The sequence below is a fragment of the Ictidomys tridecemlineatus genome, chromosome 8 (genome assembly GCF_052094955.1).
Source record: "Ictidomys tridecemlineatus isolate mIctTri1 chromosome 8, mIctTri1.hap1, whole genome shotgun sequence".
Taxonomy (NCBI): domain Eukaryota; kingdom Metazoa; phylum Chordata; class Mammalia; order Rodentia; family Sciuridae; genus Ictidomys; species Ictidomys tridecemlineatus.
In genome coordinates this window covers 71,517,463-71,542,494 of record NC_135484.1, presented here as the reverse complement: position 1 = coordinate 71,542,494, position 25,032 = coordinate 71,517,463, and the positions used below count along the sequence as shown (strand labels likewise).

At 37.1% G+C, this 25,032-nt stretch overlaps 1 protein-coding gene across 1 annotated transcript; it reads right to left on the bottom strand.

Moving 5' to 3' along the window:
- Positions 1–561: 561 nt before the first annotated feature.
- Positions 562–23,805, bottom strand: Ube2j1 (ubiquitin conjugating enzyme E2 J1). The gene is made up of 8 exons (XM_005324707.5): positions 23,414–23,805; positions 15,748–15,821; positions 14,901–15,032; positions 12,744–12,828; positions 12,391–12,496; positions 11,393–11,522; positions 9,237–9,356; positions 562–3,790 (listed from the first exon to the last, which is right to left on the bottom strand). The coding sequence occupies exons 1-8, from the start codon at positions 23,442–23,444 to the stop codon at positions 3,512–3,514; spliced, it is 957 nt and encodes a 318-aa protein (XP_005324764.1). The 5' UTR covers positions 23,445–23,805; the 3' UTR covers positions 562–3,511.
- Positions 23,806–25,032: the final 1,227 nt, after the last annotated feature.

The window sequence follows — 25,032 nt, the reverse complement described above, 5'->3', positions numbered from 1 at the left end:
CTAAGAAACCACTCCCTAGCCCACCCAATGAAGATTTACTTTCTTTCCAAGAGTTTTAAAGTTTTAGCTCCTACATTTATTATTATTATTTAGCTCTTCCATATATTTTGAGTTAATTTTTGTCTATGGCACAAAGCTATGGATGGTGTAACTCGTAACATTTGCTCATTTCTTTGAAAATGAAGGATCAACCAGTCCCACTGGTTGAAGCTCAGAATTGTAGGAAAGACCCAACTGCACTTGCTGAGGTCTAATTTATGCCAAAAAGTTAGGCAGACTGTTACACACAGCAACATCTTACAATTAGGGCTTAGTTCAACCTTAAGAACACTAGGAGAGGATCAATTCTGTGTATTAGAGAAGACTCCAACTATGGGATGAGGAATGGTACAAGATGGAAGACCTATGAAGAGGCAACTGCATTGATTTTGAGGGGGTAACAGCTAATTATGGTAGTGGCAAGAGAGCATGAAGAGAAGTGGAAAATATGAAAAAAGATATGGAAATAGAATAGACAAGTGATCAGACTAGATGGCAAAGAATACAGTCTTTGGTCAAAAACAAGGTATGAATAGTCACCAGTTTTATTGAGCATCTCAAACTAGTTCTGAAGGCACCTATTCAAGAGACATTCCAAACAGCTTCTGAGCAATGCACAGCTTCCCATGAGGGTTTCAATGGCACACATGATAATGTACACATTATTCTAGATTAAAGTAAGGTTCACTAAATGCCTTCACTTTATACTTACTTGCAAGTGATAAAACAATGTACGCTTTTCAGTACTTCACCCTAAGTTTCTGCTCAATTAAGTTCAAGTGTGTGAGGTTTACTTGTTTACTGATTCTGATCTACAAAAACAGGCAAGCTTCAAGATACCAGAATGTTTATTCATAAACCAAAAATAACAAAAAGAGTCCTTTATTCTCCTGAAATAGGAAACTGTATATTTCCGTAGTCAAAACAATAAACAATTTAAGATTTCTTTAAAAAATTAGTTGAGAATCTTGATGAAATTCATTTATTTCAGTAGAATAAAACAATAAGCAGCATGAAAATATAAAGTGCTACATAAAAGCCCCAATACATAAAATTTGAAAGTTCATTGGCTTTAAACAGTTACAAGTGAAACAGACAGATTTTTATCAAGCATGCTATTTTAACTACCTTAATAAGTAGTAATGTGCTATGTTGGTCAATGAAAAAGCTAAGAGTTACCTAAATCTGAGAATTGGGGTAATAAGGAGTCCTTTACATCTTTATATACCAGATTATACTTCTAGTTTGGCCTTATGCTTGAATTAAGGGTTAAAGTGAGGCTTTAAAATAACAAGTTTTCTGAAGAGACCCTTCAGTGGGGTTTCAATAAAAATGGCCCCAAAGATCAATTTAATGTGGTTTATTAACCACACAATGGGGATCAGATTGACAATTTCAGGATTTTTAGGAAGACCATTCGAGGTGAAAGAGGAAAAACGTGCCACTTCTATATGTATGTGTCAAGTGCTAAAAGACCCTGAACAATCAGGCAGGTGTCCAGTTCCTTGAGGGGTAAGGGAAGAGACACAAATCATATTAAAGAAGGATCTGCAAAATGCTTAATTGTAAAGCACAGGTACAGCCTGTGGAAACAGTCAAGATCATATACATCCAGAGGCTGGCTCAAGTTTGAGAGGAAATAGAAAGAAGATTGTTCCTAGCGCATGATTAATCTCAGCATAGGTTGAGGGCATGGGATTTATTTCTTAGGTGATGCCAATACCTGGTCTTCCCAGTTGGGTAGACAACTGACCCAATATTTCTAATATCTTGGGTTATAAACCAAGACTTCAGGATGTATTTTCTCATGGCAATAAAATTATAAAATGGAATCTATAATTTTCCTGACATGAGGTCTTCATAAGTCCTTAGGTTTTTCAGACTACCAACTTCAGCTAGACATAACAGAAAAAAAAAAACCTGAACAACTTTAAAATGCTAATTTATTAAAGTTTAAGACAACTCTATATTATATAATAGTATGCAATATGTTCTTATTTTAGATGCAGAATTAATGGAAAACTGGCCATCAAGTAAAAATAGAAATTATGTCTGATGGTTAGTAGATCCAAAGTCCTGTGTTAGGAGTAAAAATTAAATTTGCTTTTAAAATTATTTTATGAATTGCTTTTTTCTAGCCCATAATTTCAGTTAGTTAAAACCACATAAGGACTTCATGAATACCCTCCCCCAAACTATCCAAATATATATGGGCTAACTTTCATGGACTGGTTTAGAACTTAAATATCATTTACATTGAGTTGTACCCAAAAAAACGTTTACAGATGCACTTTTAGAGCAAAAGCTGTTTGAAGGCTGGGGACTATATTTAAAAATTAAAACTTCATTAACCACACTCCACGAGTAGTCAACGCTGCTAACCGCACATGCTAGAGGCAATATTTTCTGAGTCTATGGTCTCACCAGGCATTTTGATGACAAAATTATCCACCAGCATCCGTGGAGCTGACTAGCATTCAGTGATATACTGATTTTTTTCACTGAAAATCTTTCTTGGGCTTTGATTAGGTGGACTATTATAAGTAAGTTTTTCTAACTTTTATCACTAATACTTGGGCCCTGAGGTTTTCTATTAAAATGGTACATGAAATATTTAAACATTATGCATATTCCTGAAGTAATTAAAATTTATAGTGATTACAAAGCTAGGTATATAACACATTTCAAAATATATACAATTCAAAGCAAAGCAAACATTCAAATCTTAAGATACTCCCACTGAACTTCCAGAAGAAAATCAAATAATTTCTGGCTTGGACTCTTTCTTCCTTAAGACAAAGACCTACGAAGAACTGTTTTCTTTCTTTTAAAATCTGTGTGTCTACTGGAGAAAAAAGGATGATAACAGCATATCAAAGTGGTTACAAAGTACTTCCTCTTCAAGTAACATCTGATAACAATGATGTAATCTCATTTCCTCATAAACATTTGATTGAAATAAATTATATTAGAACAGTTACAAAGTGGACAGTTCCAGTATGAATGACACTTTAAGGAAGCTACTTGAGTCTTGTTTTCCCTTTTCAACTCTTCTGTCCCTAGATCATTCTGCCTAGGTAGAAATAGCACTCAATAAATGATATTGAGTAACTAGTAATACTCAGGGGAACTTAAAATACCATCATTTATCTGAAAAATTCAAAGGACTAAACAGAAAAAAATATTTCAAATTTACAGAAGCTGAGGCATTAGAAACAACAATAAGTTATTTCCCTATGAAGCAGATCAAATAGTGCGACAAGAAACTGACTTCTAGTCCTTTACATTAAGCAGGACACACTGCTGGATATAGTCTAAATATCTAGCCATATTTATATTGAATTTATAAGGATCAAAAAAGGAATGGAGGATAAATACAAAATAATCTTTTTGTAAACAATTCTTAGATTATACCCAATGCAGAATGTTTAATGAAGCAGTTGAGTCACAGCTCTTAAGTTGCAAAACAATATTATAACTCAAAGTCAAATATGTACTCATTGGCCAGATATATTCGTCGGAATATAAGAGCTGCCAATGCCAAAGTCAGAATGACAATCAGTACAGCTGATCCACCGTGATCAGTGTGGTTGTCTCTTGGCTGCTGGCCCTGGATTACATCTGGTGAGGTGGATGACCTTCTTTGACTCTGCTGCTGGGCCCGGCGCTGTCGAGGGCTCATGGAGGTATTCTTAGCTGCAGGTTGGGTAGGTTGTTGAAAGGATGCTGCAGATGGATTCTGGACTCCATACTAGAAAATTTTAAGAAATTTTGTTTAAAATTGGCAAAAAAAAATTTTTTTTACATATGCTTGTTATCTATCCAAGAAAACACAGAATATCTGAGTATTAAACATGACCAATGACAAAATTACCAACAACTATCTGAATGCTGAAACTGGTAACTCACCCTGTTGAAAACAAGTAAAGCAACTTATTCTGAGCACCCAAGAGGAGGAATTTAATAGCAATGAAATTGATAGGCAAAATTTACCCATTTTTCCCATAGATGGCGTTCTACTTTGCCCCAAGATGCACCTCCAGCAGTACCTGCTAAGCATCCGGCCATGATTTTCTTTCAGGAGATCCACAAAGGAAACAGTTTTATTAACACTTTCTGCTTGAAAATTACCCATCTTAAATGGGCAAAAAGGGCAGTTCTCAACAGTGTGCCATCATGAACCAGGTTTTTTCCAATATTATCTTATTATAATCAATATTCTTCCACTAACAGTAATGGAGCACAGAAAATAATTTCAAACCATAAATTCTTTATACAAATATATTTTTTTTAAATCAGGTGCAATTTTCAGACCAGTCTAATCTTGTTCACAATTCCTGGTAAGTGAACTGAACTCAAGTCCAGAAGTATCTGTTACTTAGTACTGAACACTCTGTGCTATGTATAGAGTTCCCTGGGTAAGTAAGTGCTAAGAAAAAATTAATGTGACTCAGTGTGTCCTCTCTTTCGGCACATGGGTTGCTCTCCACAAAGTACTGTATAATAACTGCTTTTTATCATTTCATTGAATGGTCAGTCAGAGCTTAACTACAACGTGATACCAAATGGTTTCAAATACTAAATATAGTTAATATATAAGAAAAAAAATGGTGATGGTATGTTCAAGTAAGCTGTATAAAATACAAATTCCATTTAATTTATACAGATACTTTAACCCTACCTCTACAGTCTTGAATTCTTCTATTAAAATATATTATTTATTGTGTACTGGTTATACATTATCATCAGTACATATTCTTTCAAAAAAATAAGAATGCATGTTTTATTCAGAATAATGCAAATATTTTAAATACAAAATGTTTAAAATGCCTCATTAGATAAAATGTAAATATTTAGAAGAAAAAAATCAACATAATTCAAAAACTTTTAAAAGGATGGGCTAGGCATGCTGGCACTTGCCTGTAATCCTAGCTATCTGGAAGTTTAAGGCATACAGATGGGCAAGTTCAAGGCCAGCCTAGGCAATGTAGCAAGACCCAATCTCAAAATAAATAAAAAAGGGTTGGGGATGGAGCTCAGTGATAAAGCACCCCTGGATTTTAATCACTAGTACCAAATAAATAAAAGGTTAGAGAATGGGCTCTGGGTTGGCAACAGCTTTAAACATTAGGGGAAACACTGCTAAGTTACCTACAGAAGAATTTCTATTTCAAATCTAACATTTATCTCAATATTGAAAGGCTTAAATAATCTGAATTTCTTACAACATCCTTGGGCATCACTCAAATGCAGTGTGACCCACAATACAGAGGTTAAAAGGAACTACAAACTTTGACTTAAACATAAAAGTTAGTGCTAGGGCTAGAATGTAGGTAGTAAGGTTGGAGCTCAGTAGTAGAGTGATTGCCCAGCACCTGCACCTAGGCCCTGGGTTTGATCCCTAGCACTGTAAAGAAAAAAAAGTGCTGATAACAGAATTAGAGTTGCATGAACTCAGACCTCCATAATCCAGGATGCCAAGGAGCAATCTGCTCATTGAAGAGTGCTGATACAGAAAGCTCAGCGTTTTTATGTCATCACAAGTGTCTAAAATGAGTTAACAAATACTCAATAGGTTGAATTGAATTATAATAGCCTATATAGAAACATTCCAGTTGAAATCTCCCATTCTTCTGATTGCTCAACCCCAAGAAGATGAAAGTAATAGAGCCAAAGTATTCAAGGCTCAAAGGGAAACAAGTTCTTAAGGAAAAGAAAAAACATGGTGGTAATATCAATCTAGAAATTAGCACTAGAGATTGAGTCAGATTAAAACTTTTATTTTTACACATTACTTTTTCCATTAATTTAAGAGAACATTATCCTGTTCATAATCCTGACCAAAACAGAAAGCTTTATCATTATTAGCTTGGCTTTGTCGCTTAGTAGTTGCGTTATCCTAAGCAAGTTAGTTAACCTAAGTCAATTCCCTCAACTGTACAAGGATAGAAACCAACTCAGCAGTTATGAGGATTAAATGGCATAATGATAATAAAGTGCTTAGTATACATAATTGCTTATTAAATGTTATTATTAATATTATTGCTATCAATATATCTCTTTGGAGACAATAAAAAGTTGTGAATTTACTTAGGACAGCTTTTTGATCCTTTATTAGTATGATTACTATATTTAGAAAAACAATCCTTTAAAATATTGACTATAGATGATATTTTAGTACATGTACTTAATGGAAATATTTATATGGATATAATATTTTAATTGGGTTCCTATGTTTCAGATGTCTTTTGGATGCTAGATCGCTAACTAAAACCTAGTGTTTTGATACTATAAAATTCTAAAATTTTTCCTATTTAAAATAACTATAGTCAAGGTTAAGCAATATAATATCAACTTTTCTACAATAACCTATAAAAACCAGTATCTACTTGAACATAAAATGAATCACTTATTTGGAAACTCAATCCATGGGAAGAGCACAAAATCTGACAGATCAGAACATGAAACTCCATCATTCTACATAACTAAAAAAACTGCATCAGAAACCAATAAATGGCCTGATGTTACCTGTTGTATTTTAGACTTTGGGCAATCTCTAACTCCAGCAAGGTATTAAAAAAAAAAAAAGTAGTTTATCAGGAATTTGAGGTATAACATCTCAGTGAATTTATATTATGCTTGCATGTGAAGCAGATATGCCTAGCTAAAACCAGGTTTCAGTCATTCCCATAGTGGTCAAATTATATAATCACACTTTGAAATAGTTTATATGTAAATGTAATTAAAAGCCCCATTGGCAAATATAGACAATTTAATTTTTATGGTAATTTTAACTAAAATTGTTCTCAATTAATGATCTAATATATATTGAAAAAAAATTCTAAGTTTTATGAACATTAAAATCAAAATGGGAAATACTCTAATAATATTATTGCCATACAGTCTAATTACTTAAATTTCTTGACTTCTTTGTCTGTATTCCTAGTATTTTTTTTAAGTGTCAATCCTAAAATTCATTCAATCAACAAGTATGTATTAACTACTTACTATATACAAAGCATTAAGCCAAACACTGGGATTAGTCAAAAGAGCCTTGACTCTCAAGAACTAATGCTCAGGGACATGAGATAGGCAATAAATAATTAATAACAAAATAAATTACAAACTGAAAAATGTAACAAAGTCATTTTATACAGATTTAAAATGTACAAAAGATAGATTTAGATATGTCACAAATATTAAGAGACCATCCTAAATAGGTTTTTAAAAAAATTACCAACATCATCTTAGTAATAAAATAATTTAAAAAGTTATTTACCAAATAAAAACCAATTAGAATACTAATGATAAAACCAATTAGAATACTAATCAGACCAGGTACAGTGGTGTACACCTGTAATCACAGCGGCTCAGGATGCTGAGGCAGAAGAATCTTGAGTTCAAAGCCAGCCTCAGCATGGTGAGGTGCTAAGCAACTCAGTGAGACCCTGTTTCTAAATAAAATACAAAAAACAGGGCTGGGAAGTGGTTCAGTGGTTGAGTGCCCCTGAGTTCAATCCTGGGTACCCCACAGCCCTCTCAAAAAAAAAAAAAAAAAGAAAGGAAAAAAAAAGTAATAAGGAAGTTTTAACACTTCAAATTGACTTTAATTCATTATATTCCTCTGCAATTCATAAAATTACATTGGGATCATATAAAAACAATTTAAATTCATCCACATATACTTTCTTCCCACACCTCCATCTTCAGTCCCCTAGAACTTCCCCTAGAGGATGCTCTCCCTTGCTTTTCTCCAACTCACTTTTCTCTTCCCAGCTCACTCTGAGTAAGAGAGAGCCACTCACTATTCACTTCTACATTAGAGTAAGTTATTCCTGATTAAGGGGCAAATATGCATTTGCCCAGCTTTTTCCATTTTCCTGACCCTTTAAAGTCCTCTATAAACTGATGGGGAGATATGAACTTAACCAAACAAACCAAAAAGACCCCCAAACAGTTCATCTTTTCTATATAGAAAGGAAAGTCATTATTTTCCCTCCTAATCCTAATTATTTAGCACTGATCCAGTCATACTTTTTATTTATTTATTTATTTATTTTTTTAAAGAGAGAGTGAGAGAGGATAGAGAGAGAGAATTTTTAATATTTATTTTTTAGTTCTCGGCGGACACAACATCTTTGTTGGCATGTGGTGCTGAGGATCGAACCCGGGCCGCATGCATGCCAGGCGAGCGCGCTACCGCTTGAGCCACATCCCCAGCCCCAAGTCATACTTTTTAAATCAGTCTCTTTGATTACCTAGACACCAATTTTTTAGACAATAGGTCAGGGCACATCTAGCAATACATAAAGAATTCATTCATTCTTTCATCCAAAAATTATTAGACACTTACTATGTGGAAGGCAGTACTATCCAATAGAACTGTGAGTAATAATAAAGATCTATATCTATACTTCTAAATATGGTGGCCACTAGCCATATGGAGCACTTGAAATGTAGTTACTGTGAGCAATTAAGTTTCAAATTCTATTTAATTTTAATTACTTTAAATCTAAATTCAGATAGCCACATATGGCTTGTGGTTAGTGTATTGGACAGAACAAGTGTCAAACTTTCAGTTCCAGATATTTATCTAGTCAGTGCCTTTATGCAGTTTAAAAAACCTGTTGAGAAAGTGTCTATTTAGAAAGTGGCTAACATTTTATTTCATTCAGAGTCTAGAACTACTAGTTACTAAAAGTAACTTAAAATTTTAAGTACTTACAGAATTCTGGAGGGACAAAAGAATTTAAAAATTATTTAGTCAAGCTAGGCACAGTGGTGCATGTCTGTAATCCCAGCAACTCAGGAGGCTGACTGAGGCAGGAGGATAGCAAGTTTGAGGTTAGCCTTAGAATCTTAGTGAGACCCTCAGCAACTTAGCAAGATCCTGTCTCAAAATAAAAAATTAAAAGGGCCGAGGATATGGCTTAGTGGTTATATACCCCTGAGTTCAATTTCCAGTACTAAATATATTAATTTATTAATTAAATACCACTTAACAAAGAAGAAAACTAAAACCCAGAAAGTTTCATAACTTGCTTGATAATATATGTAATTCATTAGAGGGACAACTGGGCTAGAATCCAACTATTAGAATGAAAATTTTCAGATATTTGATCTGGGGTCTTCTCTTTCTATTCCAAATAACAATAATAATATAGATACACATATACATTAAAAGATAAAAGTCATACCGATGTGCTGGCCGTAGCACCCTGGAATGTTGTAGGAACATCATCTTGTATATCATTTAGTGAAAAAGAGTGGTTTAAGTCTGATTCAGCAATAGTCTTTCCAGATGAATTGACTTCTGCCTATATATAAGATAAGACCCAAGAGTAGAATTACAAGAAGAAACATACAGAATAACACACAATCTACTAAATTTCTCTCTTGGGTTTATTTTAATTGCTAGTTTAATATCTACTACTAATAAGTTATAAGCTTGAGCACTCATGTGTCTGATACCATGGCTAAATATTAGAGGAAGAGGCATAGGCAATCCATGTTCTTAAGGAGAACAATATCAACACCCATGTTCACCCATGTTCATAATCTACAATTTAAATTTAAAATTTCATAATCTACAATTTCAAAACATCTCAAAATTGAAGTATTTTGGGTAATTTTTATGTGGAGCTGACCTGAACTGATTCAGTGAGACTAGTAGTCTTTATCCTACATTAGTGTAGATATTCCCAGACTTGCTGAGTAAATATTAATGGATTTGATTATAAGCTGCTACCTCAGATTCTACTAAATGTTAGTTAATATATAGCATATGTACTATATTTTCTAAAATCTGAGAAATGCTGATGTACAAAACATACTTGGCTTTAATATTTTCAATAAGTTATTTTAAGTGTTAATAAGCATCATAAGAAGGAAGAAAATACAACTGACATTTATACCTCCTTTTCTAGGCACTACAATAACGTAGAAGGGAAAACTTCCCAAGAACTGGGCCTAAAGGACAGACATCATGCAAAGAAGTAGAGAAGGAGGAGAAGGCAGCATATTGTTTAATGAAGATTAACATTTTCTTTTCTGGAGCTAATTAAATTCCAAAACATAAGTGTAGCCAAAGTAAAAGTACTATATAAATCCTATGGTTGGGTAAAACATGTATAAAAAAGGGATAAAAGGGAGATATGTCAAAATATTAGCAGTAGTTATTTCTTGGGGATGGGATTATGGATGATTATCATTCTTTTTTATTTTTTGTTTTTAAATCTGTTCTAATCAGTTATACATGACAATAGAATATATTTTGACACATTGTATACAAATGGAGCACAACTACTTCTTCCTCTGGCTGTACACAGTACAGAGCCACACTAGTAGTGTAATCACATGTATGTATAGGGTATATGTATATGTCTGTCTTATTTCACTGTCCTTCCCAGCTTCTCCCCTCCTCTTACTCTCCTCTGCACAATCCAAACTTCCTTCATTCTTCCCTACACCCTCCCCCCCAGTATGGATCAGGATCTGCTTATCACAGAAAACATTTGGCCTTTTTGATTATCATTCTTATTGTATCTATATTTTCTAAAATAATAGCTAGAATTTTTAAGCACCTGGGACAGTTCTAAATATAATGTATGTATTACATGTATTAGCTCACTTAATCCTCACAAGAATCCTAGGGGATATAGGCTAAGTTCCATTATTATTTACAGATAAGAAAAAAGTATAAACAGCTGTGGAGTCTGAGGCAGGAGGATCATGAGTTCAAAGCCAGCCTCAGAAAAAGCAAGGTGCTAAGCAACTCAGTGAGACTCTGTCTCTAAATAAATAAAGACATATAAATAAATAAATAAATAAAATATGAAATAGGGCTGGGGATGTGGCTCAGTGGTCAAATGCACCTGAGTTCAATGCTTGGTACCAAAAATAAATAAATAAATAAATAAATAAATAAAGGGGGAAAAAAAGGCCCATAGTGGTTAAGTAACACATCTGGCATCACCCTATTATGAGCAGTGAAGTTAAGAACCCTGCCATTCTAATTGTATACCAGAGTCAAAGTTAACTGCCATGCTATAATGCTTTTACGAATGTAAACCATGAGTTTTGTAATAAGAAAAAAATTATTTGTAAAATCTCATTGCAATCAAACTACATTGCCTTCTTTTTATCCATAATTCAAGAGTAAACCAAAAAGGGTACCTAAATAGAATTTATTTAGGGCATATGGTTGTGGCTCAGTGGTAGAGTACTTGCCTAGCATGTGTGAGGCACTGGATGAGACCCTCAGCACCACATACAAATAAATAAATAAAATAAAGGTAAAAAAATACAATAACCTTTTTTTTTAAAAAAGAATTTATTTAGGAATCTATAGTACCTTAAAACTGATTTGTCTAGCCAGTTCCTTGGCTTCTTGGTCAGCCTGGCTTGAATCACTTCCAGATTTTAAAGGCAAGAGGACATCTTTCATGGCAGAGCCACATCCTTCACAGCAGAAATCTTGTGACCTGGCAGGAAATAATTATGTGCAATGAGTATAAGTCAAATAGTTGAATGTTGATCCTTTTTTGTTAGATATTCAAATACTGAATGATTAAATTTAAAAGAAAAAGAGTACTAAGGCTGTCTCTGCCTTTGGAGAAGGCCCACATTCTTCCTTTAAGGCATATTCCTTGCTTTACCCAAAGCCTTGCCCCTATTCCTCCTTGAATATGACTGCTCTTGGTTACACAGACAAAAATGCTCCTGCAGAGGGATGTAGCTCAGTTGGTAGAGTGCTTGCCCGCATACATGAAGCCCTGGGTCCAATCCCCAGCAAAACACACACACACACACACACACACACACAAACACACACACATGCTTCTGGAAAAAAACAGAGAAGGTAACACTACTAGGCAATCACAACTTGATAAAATCTCCTGAACTTTATTCTAGATCATTTAGTGAGTTGTTGCAATGAGCTATATATTACAGATGCATAGATGGATAGAGGGGATTCCCTCCCCACCCTCAAGAAATTTTGAACCTTGTGGAAAGCAACATGTAAATAATTGCTCTGGTTCTTTTCCATCTTTAATACCATCCAAATAGACAAATGGTCAGTAATGTTTTCCAGGAGAAAAATTATATTTCACTGTAGTAAAATAAATCTTAGTGAAATATTATCAACTACTTTTTAAAAACAAGACAACATGAATGCAACTTTTTTAGTTTCTGGTCACTCCAAAGAAATTAGAATTGGATTTGTACAGCAGTAACAGGAAGACCAAATCCTGGGGGGCAAGGTCACAAAGTTAGAGACAGCCTAGTTCCTAACAGTCATCACCCACAATAGTACTCTCACCCTAACAAAAAATGAAATACACAACTTACTTTTTGGCAAGTGCTTTTCTTTCCTCAGGTGTGTAATCGAGAGAACCTATGGCTCCCTCTCCTTTTGTTGGCATAAACCCAATGATGGCTAGTAATGCTGTTCTTACTGAAATAAAAAAAAAATTAAACATTAATTCTGAGGTTTTTTGCAAAAGGAAAGAGAGAGAGAGAAGGCAGCTTTCAAGTAGGGAGATTGTATTACAATGCTGACAAAAATCTGACATGGATTTTTATTATTATTCAATGACACCAAATTATTTATCCAAAACAGCTTCAGTCTCAAGAGTCTTTTGTATTGTTACTAATTGGTTGAAGTCATATGAGATTTATATTCACTATTAATTAATACTTACTACTCCATGAGGGCTGCCAAGTTTCAGGATGATGTCCTGAGATGCTCAAGCAGATTTTCTTGCCCACTTCAAAGCGTCCATTAGCCTTAGAAATATAGAGTACATTTAAAAAATTAAAAATTATATATGTGTACCTAATGTTTTATACTTTCTAAATATGTTTTATCTTTATATTGATATGTAAATAATAAAGATATTTTTTAAAAATAACATAACTAACAGGAACACACATTTTTGTCTTCTTATAGACATTCCAAAAATACAAAAATACATGTTGGATGCCAAAATAATATTAAAAGCTGTTTTTAGAAGGTGTATTAGCACCTTTTTGAAACTGAGTTGTATAATCTAAATAGTAAACATACAAAGAGATATTAATGCCCTACCCTGTACCTTAGATAAAACTAGGGTAAGTTAGGTCCTAAGATAAAATCTAAGGCCTCGTGTCACCTAACCTGGTATTCATGAGTAAAAGCACAGAGAAAAAGGCTTTGAGATAGGAACGATTTGCAGAAAGATGATGCCATTTAATAAGATAGGAACACAGAAGAAGAAAATCAAACACATTTCAGTTTTGGACATGAATCTGCCATCTTAGTTGGAAAGCTACTGATAATGTCCTGAAAGCAGGTAGAAATGTAAGCATACTGAAGTCTATAAAGAACATACAATACCACTGGCATCTCTTCCCAGAGGTAAACATTAGGCCATTTCATAGAAATAAAACAAAAAAGACAGCTACAGTTTAAACCTAAGGAACATCCATTGTTAGTTCACCTAAATAAGAAGCAGCAAGAAGTTAGATATAAGTTCCATTTTGGCAGAGACTTATAACTTACTCTCTGCTGCACCCACTGGGCCTGGCACAAGACTTACATTTAATAAATGTTTACCAAATTGAAGTTAAAGAAGACTTTTCAAAACAGAGGAAGTAAATAAGAAGGAGTGCAACACTGAATATCAGGAGGTCAGGGCCAGTTCTCAGTGTGGTAAATCTAACCATACCACGAGGTAACTATAAAATATTTCTGTACTTGTTGGTAAAGAGCTGCTGCCGACTACCCCCACTAATGCAAACACACACAAACCAAGTTTCCCTTCACATCAGCTTCTTCCTCAAGACTACTTGGCTTTTCCCAAGATCTAGCAAACTAAATGATGTAAGTCCTGACTACATAGTAGAGTACAGGAACCTGCTTCAGCCCTACGCCAGCATTAACAATTTTCAGAATCACTCACTACTTGTTAAGTGGCTTTTATACACCAGGAATTTTACTGTGTGATTCTATCGCAACAGATTAGAACACTGAACTTCAAAGACAGTACGTAACCTGCACACAGTGTAATGGAAACAGTGTGGATTTATAGATTCTAAAACAAATGCTGGCTGGACATATACCTGTAATCCCAGCAGTTCAGGAGACTGAGGCAGGAGAATCTCAAGTTCAAAACCAGCCTCAGCAATTTAGCTAAGTTCTGAGCAACTCAACAAGATCTTGTCTCTAGTGAAAATATAAAAAAGGGCTAAGGCTGGGCACAATGGCACACACCTGTAATCCTAGCCACTTGGGAGGCTGAGGTATTAGGATTACAAATTCAAGGTCAGCCTAAGCCACTTAGGGAGACCCTATTTCAAGAAATAAGTAAATAAATAGGACTGGGGGTGTAGTTCAGTAGTTCAACACTCCTGGTTCAATCCCCAGTATGAAAAAAAAAAAAAAAAAGGATACACTCTAAATTCCAGATCATCTCAATGAGATAGGCATCATTATTCTCATTGTAAGTATGTGGAAATCAAGGAAAAGAGTATTAAGATGGTGGGACATTAAAGGGATGATATAACCATGATATACACTAACATTAGCAGCCCTTTGTTGAGTATTTAACATGTGCCAGACATTGTGCCTAGCATTCTGCATATATTAATTCATTGAATCCTAACAACTTGCTATGACATTTATGCATTCATTAATAGCACTTCTCAGACATGTCAGCTTCCTAGGAATTATTTTGAGGGAATAAATGGCAATCCCAGATCTAGATGCGAAAGGTAAAATTACAACTTTATCTCTTAACGAAAATGAGTATGCGGACTATATTTTGCAGCCCCTGGGAAGTGTTAAATCACAATCGTTCCCAAAAGCCAAGAATTCTTACCGTTAGGAGAATAATGCTTGGTGGCTTCATGGGATACTCTGGTGGCAGTACTATTCGTCCATGATAAACTCCTCCATCAAAATCAGAATCTGGGGGCCCTCTAACTGTGAAGTGCCATTCAAAAAGGTTATCCTGAACAAAAAAATAATAATAATAATCCAAAAGGAATCAATAACATTAAAAAGTTTGATAATTATGAATATTAGAAATACTGCCAGGTGGGAAAAATCAAATATTTTATATCATTGCTAGGCTAGTTTGTAATGCATGAAAATCTGAGAAATAAAAGTTAAATAAATGTTATAAATAAAATCTATAATGTAATAAATGCTTTATGTCTCATAAAAGCTAAAACCTTTTTAACAAAATGCATTTAAAAACTTCTGAATGTTGAGCTGGGCTCAGTGGTAGAGCACCTGCCTGACACATGTGAGGCACTGGGTTCCATCCTCAGCACCACATAAAATAAAAAATAAAATAAAAATAAAGCTATTAAACATTTTTTTAAAAAGTTTGCATAGAGATGTCTATGTAAGAAACCCAGGTCAAGGCACTGAGTCTTCCAAACTGTAAAGTATCTGAGGTTCTTTTCACTTTCTTTCCCTCAGTCTCAAGACCTAACACAACTTAGCATCTAAGATCCATTTAGACAAGAAATCTGCTCTGTCTAAAAGTCCGATTCTGAAGGCTAGTGAGATATGTATGAAATAAGGAATAAAATAGATCAATAAACCATATCACTCACCTGTAATGACTCAAAACAATAAAAAAGCAATTTTAAAGAAATTATTTTAAAGATTAAAGTATTTAATTCTTCCATATAAAAAATATGGAGATAGAAACTAACCTCCAAAGGCTGCGCATGGTAATGGTCTGTTGGATCTTTCAATTCTGCAGCTTCTTTCATTAAACGTTTAACAGCTAAAATAAAATTCATAAGATAGAGATATTTAAAATATGCTTTTCTGAGTGATTAACACAGACTATAAGCCTAATGAAAAAGTTCCTACTTCAATGAAAACTGTGCAATTCAACTAAATAGACAGTAAAGGTTTAATTATGGGGTAACAGTAATAAACACCCGGGTGGGGGATGGTAGCTAGACATTATAAGAATGGCATACTTTGGAGGCTGAGGTTGTGGCTCAGTGGTAAAGTGCTCACTTAGCACATGTGAGGCACTGGGTTTGATCCTCAGTACCACATAAAAATAAACAAACAAAATAAAAGTACTGTGTCCAACTACAATTAAAAAGAATTTTTTAAAAAAAGGAATGGCATACTTTGGAAATTACATATTAAATTAAACATATAGGGAAGATACTACTTTTATCTTGTAAATACTTACATATACTTTCTATGTGATAGCATTTACCTAAGTTCTTTAAAAGTATTAACTCATCTAAAAAAAGTTATTAACTCATTTAATCCTGAAACTACTAGACTGGCATTATTTTTATCCTCACTTTCCAGTTGAGGAAACTGAGACACAGAGGGGTTACATAACTTATTCAAGTTCAAATAGTTCATAATTTATTCAAATAGTTCAAATAGCTAGAAAATGACAGCTGGGATTCCAACACAGGAATGTGTTGTTAAAATGAATTTATTAACAAAAATGTGCCCTCTGCATCTTGTGCCCAATGAAAAGTAAATCCCCTTATATCCTCAATCTTTTGGGTCTGTTTTCCACAATTATTTTGCATTAACTTAATAGGGCTGTTCCAGAAATCCAGTGATTCTCCATAGCCCTAATTAAATTTCTTTTCAAAAGAACTCTTCAGGGCTGGGGATGTGGCTCAAGCGGTAGCACGCTCGCCTGGCATGCATGCAGCCCAGGTTTGATCCTCAGCACCACATATAAACAAAGATGTTGTGTCCGCAGAAAACTAAAAAAAAAATAAATATTGAAATTCTCTCTCTCTCTCTAAACAAAAATAAAAACAACAACAACAACAAAAAATTCTTCAGCTTAATTAAAACCTCCAATGCACTGACACAAAACTATTCTCTACCTTACCTACACTTATATTCATTTCTATTTTTATCCTCACCCTCCACCATTGAAAGTCTCTTTCATGCTCCCTAATACATTTCAAGTCTGGCTAACCCAACCCAATCATCTTATTTGGTGTATCTATCCAAACACTAGGCATGGGGCTAAGGCAGAGGCTCAGCAGTAGAGAGCTTTCCTGGTGTGTATGAGGCACTGGGTTTGATTCTTAGCACTACATATAAATAAAAAAAAATAAAGGTCTATCAACAACTAAAAAAAATAGCTAGGCATTGTTGAAATTGGGGGGGGAGTCACAGACAATGGCACATTAATGCCATTACAGAATCATCACCAACAACTTCCACTAGGACACAATGCCTAAGACACCAGCCTACTCTCTTCACCTAGCACACTAAGACAGTTACACACCTATCCTTATCTCTCCTCTCTCACCTCTTAATTAATTAATTAATAACAGCAGCCTTTTATCTCCAAGATAACTGCCTTAGCAGGAGCAGAATTAAAGTCTAGCACCATCTATAATCCTATCTCTATCTGTACCCTCTTTCCCTCTCTCTATTGGCTCTCAAAAGTTCAATCCTCTGATATGTGCTCTGAATCTCAATCCTTCTCACTTCAGGTGAGAATCCCTAAATTAATGACAAAATCAGAGGGAGGGCTTCTCAAAACGTTCCTCAAAACCACTAGTTCAATATGTGCTACAGAGAGACATGCACAAGATGTTGGGAGGGCTAAGTGGGGATCTAACTTTAGAGCAGTCAGAAGAGAAAAGGAATCAGGTACCCATATTTGAAAAAATAAACAAGTAATTACTCATTTGGGTATGACTAGGCAGAAGGAATAATAAAAGTAAAACGTGTAGAAGATAGGTTGGAATGTTATAGGGAAAGGGGTTAACCAAGAAGCACCCACATATATATAATCAGAGCAGTTTGGGATTATGACTTTTCCACAAATTATCATTTGAATCAAAGGCTCCTAGGCTTTAAAAAAGCTTAAGTCACTATCCTAATTCATAATTATTAACATTCTTTTCAATCTCCTATTCTGAACTAAGCCCCTGTAGGCAGAGACTTTGTTCACTTGACCATCAAATATTCACTGAGTTCTCAACTAGGTGCTACAGCTACAATCATAAACAAAATATAGTTTGGTCACCAAGGAGCTTATAGTTGGGAGAAAATGGCAATAGAAAATGGCATAATAAATGCTATATTAGAAAAATACTATATTAGAACTCACGGAACTCCAAAGTAGCAGGTGCCCAAGGCATCAAGAGCCACCCTATTGCCCGACAGTAAAGGTCAAATATACAATACAATCAATCCAGCATCACAGCAATTATATATAGCTTAATTCAAATCATCATCTCAATGGCTCGCTGGCATCACCTTTCAACCATTCCCTCTGGCAAATGCCAGGCATCATTCTGACTGGGCTGTGGCTCTCAACATATACTATGTATATTAAGGGACTCAGCCTAGTCTCTATAGCAGTGGTTTCCAAACCTGGGAGGCCATTAGAATCCTTTGGAGAGCATTTCAAGTCTCTACTCCTATTCAGATGAGAATCGCTAGAGAGGGGGAGGACAAAGGAAGGTGCCAAGAAAATCTTCCTGAGGAAGTTATCTCAAGATCTTAAAAGTGGGAGCCAGTCCAGATGATGATGGGAGTTGGAGCAACTTTGTAAGCTGAGGAAACATTATGTAGGAAAGCCTGAACTAGAGAGAATGTAGAATGTGTTTAAAGAATTGAACAAAGCCTAGTGTCTAGAACTTGGAGAAAGCCAAACAGAAGGTAAGATTTGTTTAGTGTTTATATAATTTATTTTTATAAATGCTTTCATGAAAAAGAATATTCTGGATTTAGAACTGCACTAAATTTTTTGCTCTGACATTTTGCAGCTCTAAGTCTTTGAACAAGTACTTAATCTTACTATAGCTCACTGTTTACATTTGTCAAACGAAAGTCAATAATTGCTTCATATCATTCTCCTTTCCTTTTCACCCCTACCATTCCCCCAGGTCATGTATCCTAAAGGTTAAAAAATGATCTTGGATAAGGCTGGGGGTAAAGCTCAGTGATAAAGTGCTTGCCTAACGTGTGAAACCCTTGCGTTGATCCCGAGCACTACCAAAAAAAGAAAGAAAAAGAAAAACTGAGATATAAAGCCTTCTCAATGATTCTCTCTGGTTCAAAAATCAGGCCTTGGCATCTACAGATGGCCTTATGGCATGGCTCCCTGGGCTGCTGCACAGAACTACCACTGCTGTAGGATAGTTGAGGCTCCACTGCTATAGGATATTTGAGGCTCAAAGTGCTACCTGGCAAATAGGGTAGAGCAGAGTCTGCTCTTCCTTATACCCCATCACTTGATTTCTCATGGCTAGTGGAACTTTTTCACTCTAGCTACTCTCAGTTCTTTGCAAGATTATTCTATGGAACCCTCCTCCTATGTGGTGAGATAAGCCAAGGAAGGGAAGGTTGAAACCTGCATACCTGTTCTTCTTATAGATACCACCCTGGACACTCTGAATCAAAGCTCTAAGCTCCTTGAGCCCCGGCATTAGCCCTCTTCACATGCCCACTCTAGCTCATTGGGCTTCCATTGAGTTTTGGAGCCAACATCCTGCTAGAAATAAAGGGACCATTTAAAGAACTCTGTGTCCCAAATATTAATTTCTCTTGTAAAGCAAATATCTTAAAATTATTGGTTCCCAAAGCATGAGTGAAATGCAGAAGGCAGAAATATATTGAGGATGTGAATCCAATATACCAATTGCCTTTTCCTGCTCCCATAATAAGTAACATTTAAGTAAATGTTTAAGGACTGATTTTTAACATTGAAAGCTCCTGCAAAGGTATCCATTCAACATACATTTGAAGAGTGTCTGAGTGCTGGAGGTAGAGAATGACCAAGACCTGCTGCCTGGCCTCAAAAGGCACACAGTTAAAATTAGGACAGAAAAATAATTACAACACACTGTGGCAATACTAACCAGGTACAAGGACTATCTTGAGGGGCTGGGAAAGGCTGAAGCTTTAAAAAGCTTGAAAAATAAAAAGGAATTCTGGATGTTTTAAATGAAAAGCATTTCAAGCAGAGATTCCAACAGGAACCAGCACATGTGAGAAAAATTATTCCATCTGGAGAGTAGTTCAGGCAAAATGAATGGATGGTGAAAATACAAAGGAACACAAACATATGGGCAAAGAGGCTAGTGAAGAAGGCAAGGGTCAAGATTTAAGCAGCCCTGCAGGCCAAGCTAAGCAGTTTATTTGAACTTTATCCACAGCTATCAGTATGCTATTGAATATTCTGTAACATTCAGGCATGATCTAATCAGTTTTTATTTCCTTTTAATTGATTTGGTGACAATAGTGACTGAAGGCTGGGGGGAGGGGAGTTATGTGTTTCAGGATAGGGATAGTACAAAAGAGTTGACCAAGAAATCAAGAATTCCTACTGGCGTCTGAGTGTGGTCAAATCCCTGAGATGAGAATACAGGATAAGGAGCAAGTCTGGGGTCTGCGAAGGAGAGAAATCTAATGAGTTTAGTTTTTATACCTCATCATTTTTTTCAATCTGTTGAAAATCTGAGTGAAGATATTGAGTCATCAGTAAATTCTATATATTTACAGCTTAGGAGAAGGGTCTGAGTTGGACAGTAAAGCCGGGAATGATTAGCATGAAGGTAAGGTCAACACCAGCGGCATGAATAGAACAGTGAAGGTGCGGGGCATCTTTGGACCAGTCTCTCATGTTCCCATCACCTGCTGCACGTGTCCACAGCCTCCTTCTGAGGAAAGGTGCTAAGGAAAGTTCCTTGAATATAGGTTTCCCTACTTTGAATTACAAGACCCTATCACCTGGGGTAGAGGAGATCCAAACAGGGATCAGAGAGCCTGATCCAGAGACAACTGCATGCTAATCAGAAGTTTATGAGGTATCCCTACACAGAGCTCTGTCCACAATCCCAAGCCCATTCCAGAAAAAAAAATTATAAAAATATTTCCCCCTATGAAATGAATAAATGGACACAGGCCTTTAACCAGCTGTCTGTATTGTTTTCATTTAATTTTCCCATCTAATACAACCCCACATCAGATAAAAAGGATGTGTGTTTTTAATCACTTGCTTTCACATAGGCATTACCCTAAAATATCAAAGGTCTGAGAATAAAACTAAGGAAAAAGACACTTCCACTATGCCTCTCAGCATTTTTAGTAAGTCCCATACCTCATCTAATTCATCCTTCTCCAAGAACTCCAAATGATCCAGACAATCAATCAATCAATCAATAAAAGATTTTAAAAAAATACTTTTTAGAATGGCAACAACATCTTTGAGGAAATAAAACCAAAAAGAGAATGCAATTTTTGACACAGCTACAAGGATGTCAATCAAAGTGCAACCAACTGGTAATAAGCTGCATACTTTGGAAATCTACAGGATTCTGGATAATTTTTAAAGTTGGAGAATTTTTAAATCTTAGCTATGCTAGCTAGCCTATCAAAACTGAACAAAATCCCCTAACAACTCTTGGGACCCAAAAAGTTTCCATTCTAACCTTCACTACTACTCATACTGCATTATTCTCTGGACATTGCACTAAGTATCCCAGCTGTCCTAATGAACCATGCAGCTAAGGAGTCACAACACGATTACATATGTAAGTTTTTTGTGGGGGGTTATTTGTTTGTTTTGGTACTGGAAATTGAATCTTTCCTTTCTTTCTTTTTTTTTTTCTTTTTTTTTGAGACAGGGTCTCACTAAGTTGCTGAAGCCGGCCCAAACGTGTGATCTTCCTGCCTCAGCTTCCTGAGTTGCTAGGATTGATTATAGCCAGTTTCACCATATAGTTTTCTTTAAACCAACCGCTATCTAAAAAATTCAAACATTCTACCATTGAATCTCAGAAACTAAACTTTTATTCTTTTTCTTTGATCTTTTTTTTTCTATTCCTGAGATTCTTAAGTGATGAGCTTTTTTTATTTTTATTTTTTTAATTCCTGAAATTTTTAAGTGGTGAACCTACTGAAATTGAATCTATGTCTTAAGACATTCTTACAGAGGTCATAACCTTCAGCAGACTATAGTCTATAATGCCCAAAATTTATTGACTGATTTTACACAGTTAGTCACCTAAGGACCTTTTTTTAGCCTAAAGGCACTCAGGCCAATAAGGCTGTTCAAGCAATATTCTAGAGCTTTTTTGCATATTCTGAATTTTGAGGGGTGGGGTGGAGGGAAGGGTACTGGAGATTGAGCTATGTTTTTATTTTTTATTTTGAATATTCTGAACATTTTTTTTTTAAATGAAAGATTTACACCTGGTGCAGTGGTACATGCCTCGGATCACGGCTACTAAGAAAGCTGAGGCAGGAGGATGGCAAGTTCAAGGCTACCTGGGCAACTTAGCAAAAATCTGTCTCAAAGTTAGAATAAAAGGGCTGGAGATGTAGCTCAGTAGTAGAATACTTACCTAGCATGTGTGACAACCTGGGTTCATTACTCAATACCACAAAAAAATAATTAAGGATCCATAATGTCAACTCTTTCTGAAAGACGATATCCTTGCTCATTTCTAATAGGTAGCAATCTTGGAAAGAAAATTCTAAGCAGCAGCAAGAATTTGTCAAACCATCAGTAATATCCCCTGATTTACCATTCAGAGCTGAACTGTAGGTTCTTTCTTCTGACAAATTTATCAAGGTACAGACAGAATAAATACCTTTTATGGAATCCACTGATTAGTTAAGTTCTGTCTTAATCTGAGAGAGCTGGTTACTTTTCTTGCATTTTTTTTTTAATGCACCAGAAAATAACTGGAGATAGGGCTGTTTGAGCTGCTTATGAATGAAGCAGGGAAATTCAATGCGGGAAAGAAAAATCTTTGTGACTGAATTCAGATATATATCTTATTTAGCTAGTTTGACAAAAATCATGGTTAAGTCATGACAAAATCATCTCAAGTGCATGGCTCAACTAGTTTTTTGGCTCTGTGGTTAAACATTTTAGTTACAGAACATTTCCTTCGTGTGTGTAATTCTATTTGCTCCAAATGCTGCAAATAGGATATTTAAACGACCAACCCTCTAATGTAAGTGAATCAAAAAACTATACCAAGTCCAGCAGCGGCGGCGCGGAGGGGGAATCACTACGGTATCAAGGATGCAGGTACAGCAAGGGGCTGTGACTATTACCCATGGACATCACCTTTACACTTGTTCTTAGGCGCCAGTTTATGACCCGGCTCTATGGGGCGAAAAGGGGGAAAGGAGAGGCCGGGTGCTAAGGGGTTCTGGCGGTACCCGGGGAGCCGCGGCGAGAGCCCGCCCCGCCCTGCGGCCTGCACCTCCCGGGCAGGCGGCGGTCTCGCGTAGAGCGCGGAACCGCGAGCGCAGCCGCGAGGAGTGGGGGACACGTGAGGCCGCCTGCGCCGGGCCCTAGGGCCGGGGGGTCACTTCGCTCTCCCCGCCCACCGCCCTGCTTACCCGGGCTCTTCAGGTTGTAGCGGGTCTCCATGGCGGGTCGCTGGAGCAGCTCGGGTCTCCCGGCCGCTGTCACCTCCTCTCGGCACTGCCGCTGTCCGGTCTCAGCGTGGCTCTGGCCGACCGGGTCTGGCCGAGGGGCCTCCGCAAACGCCGCCCAGCCCAGCCGGGACTGCGGGCGGGGTGGCGAGGGTGCGGGCGAGGCGCGGGCTCCGCGGTGGCACCGCCTCCTCCGCTGCTCCCCCGCCTCCCTGAGGGCCGGGCAGGCGCCGGCGCCGGCCGGGGCGTCGCTGAACCGGGCGCCCGGGGTGCAGGTCAACCTGCTTGCCTGGCCGCGGGCCCAACCCCGCCGCGGCCGCCGGCTTGCGTCACCCGCCCTCGCCCGGGTTTTGTGAAGTTGTCCTGACGTGGCAGTCGCTTCGTGGCGGCCCGGTCACCCAGCGGCCGCCGCCCGCCAGGCACTGCCCTTCGGAGATCTGCAGGAATGGGCGGCGCTCTCGCAGTCTGTTCGCCGCAGCCCCCGAAGCTGACCTTCGCGGGCCACCCGGGGTCCCTAGGCGGTGCAGCGGAAGCGGCGCTGCAGGCGGGTCCGGGACTGGCCCGGGAGCGCTGGGGGTGGCGAGGGCCCACGGGGTCGATCGCGTGCAGTGCTTCTGGGTCCAGTAGCTGTTTGGGGTGGGGTATGGGCTTACGTGGGGTGGGGAAGCCAGCGATGAGGGAATCGAGTAGGATTTTATAACGATTTCCCCTCAGACTTGATAAGATGCAAGACACCGTTTGAGGCAATTTGGGAAATTTAAAAAATAAAACTTGTCCAAAAATCAATCTGGGAGTCGCATTGAATTTAGGTGAAAGAATACGAGTATGAAAGGTTAAAACTCAAGAGACACACTTCATACTTCTTTGTGGAAAGAGTGGGACCGAGAAAAAGGAGTGTGGGTTCATAAGGCCTGTGAGACCTCAGGAAAGGAGGGTGGAAGGACCCTGGGTGGTGGGAAGACTGAAGGGAGGATTTCTAGGTGGGATGAAGAGGGTTAATCCGGTTGGGCAAGTTTTTGTTATATAGAAGAGTCTTAAATTTGATTTGTTTTATATTGTTCATCTAAAACTATAAGTGAATTTCTTGGTGTCTGGATTTCACGAGCAGCTCTTGGTTTTGCAGTGCTATGGATATTTGAATCTAGGTGTGTTAGGCAAGCGTTCCACAAGCTCCCCTACCCCACCTCTCTCCCACCCACCCCGAGGGTCTTGCTAAATTGCCCAGGCTGGTCTCCAGTTTTCGATCCTCCTATTACAGGTACATGCTACTGCCAGAGTGAAATTGGGAAGAATAAAGAAGTGAACTTTATTTAAATCAGATGGTATCTTTTAGACCATTCCATGGTGGTGTTTCTTGAATAGTAAACTGATAGTCTGGTTGAAATAGGAAAATAAAACCAGATTCAAATGTGCTGCTTCATTCACTCATTTATTTTTTGTTTTTAATCTTCAGATTATCTTAACACTTTACACCCTCTCTTGCCACAGATCTGTAAAGGCCCCTGGTTTGTGCAGTAGGCCTTACAATAGCCAGGCCTGCCAATTCGATTGTTGATCAGATCATCAGCCTCTGGGTTCAATTT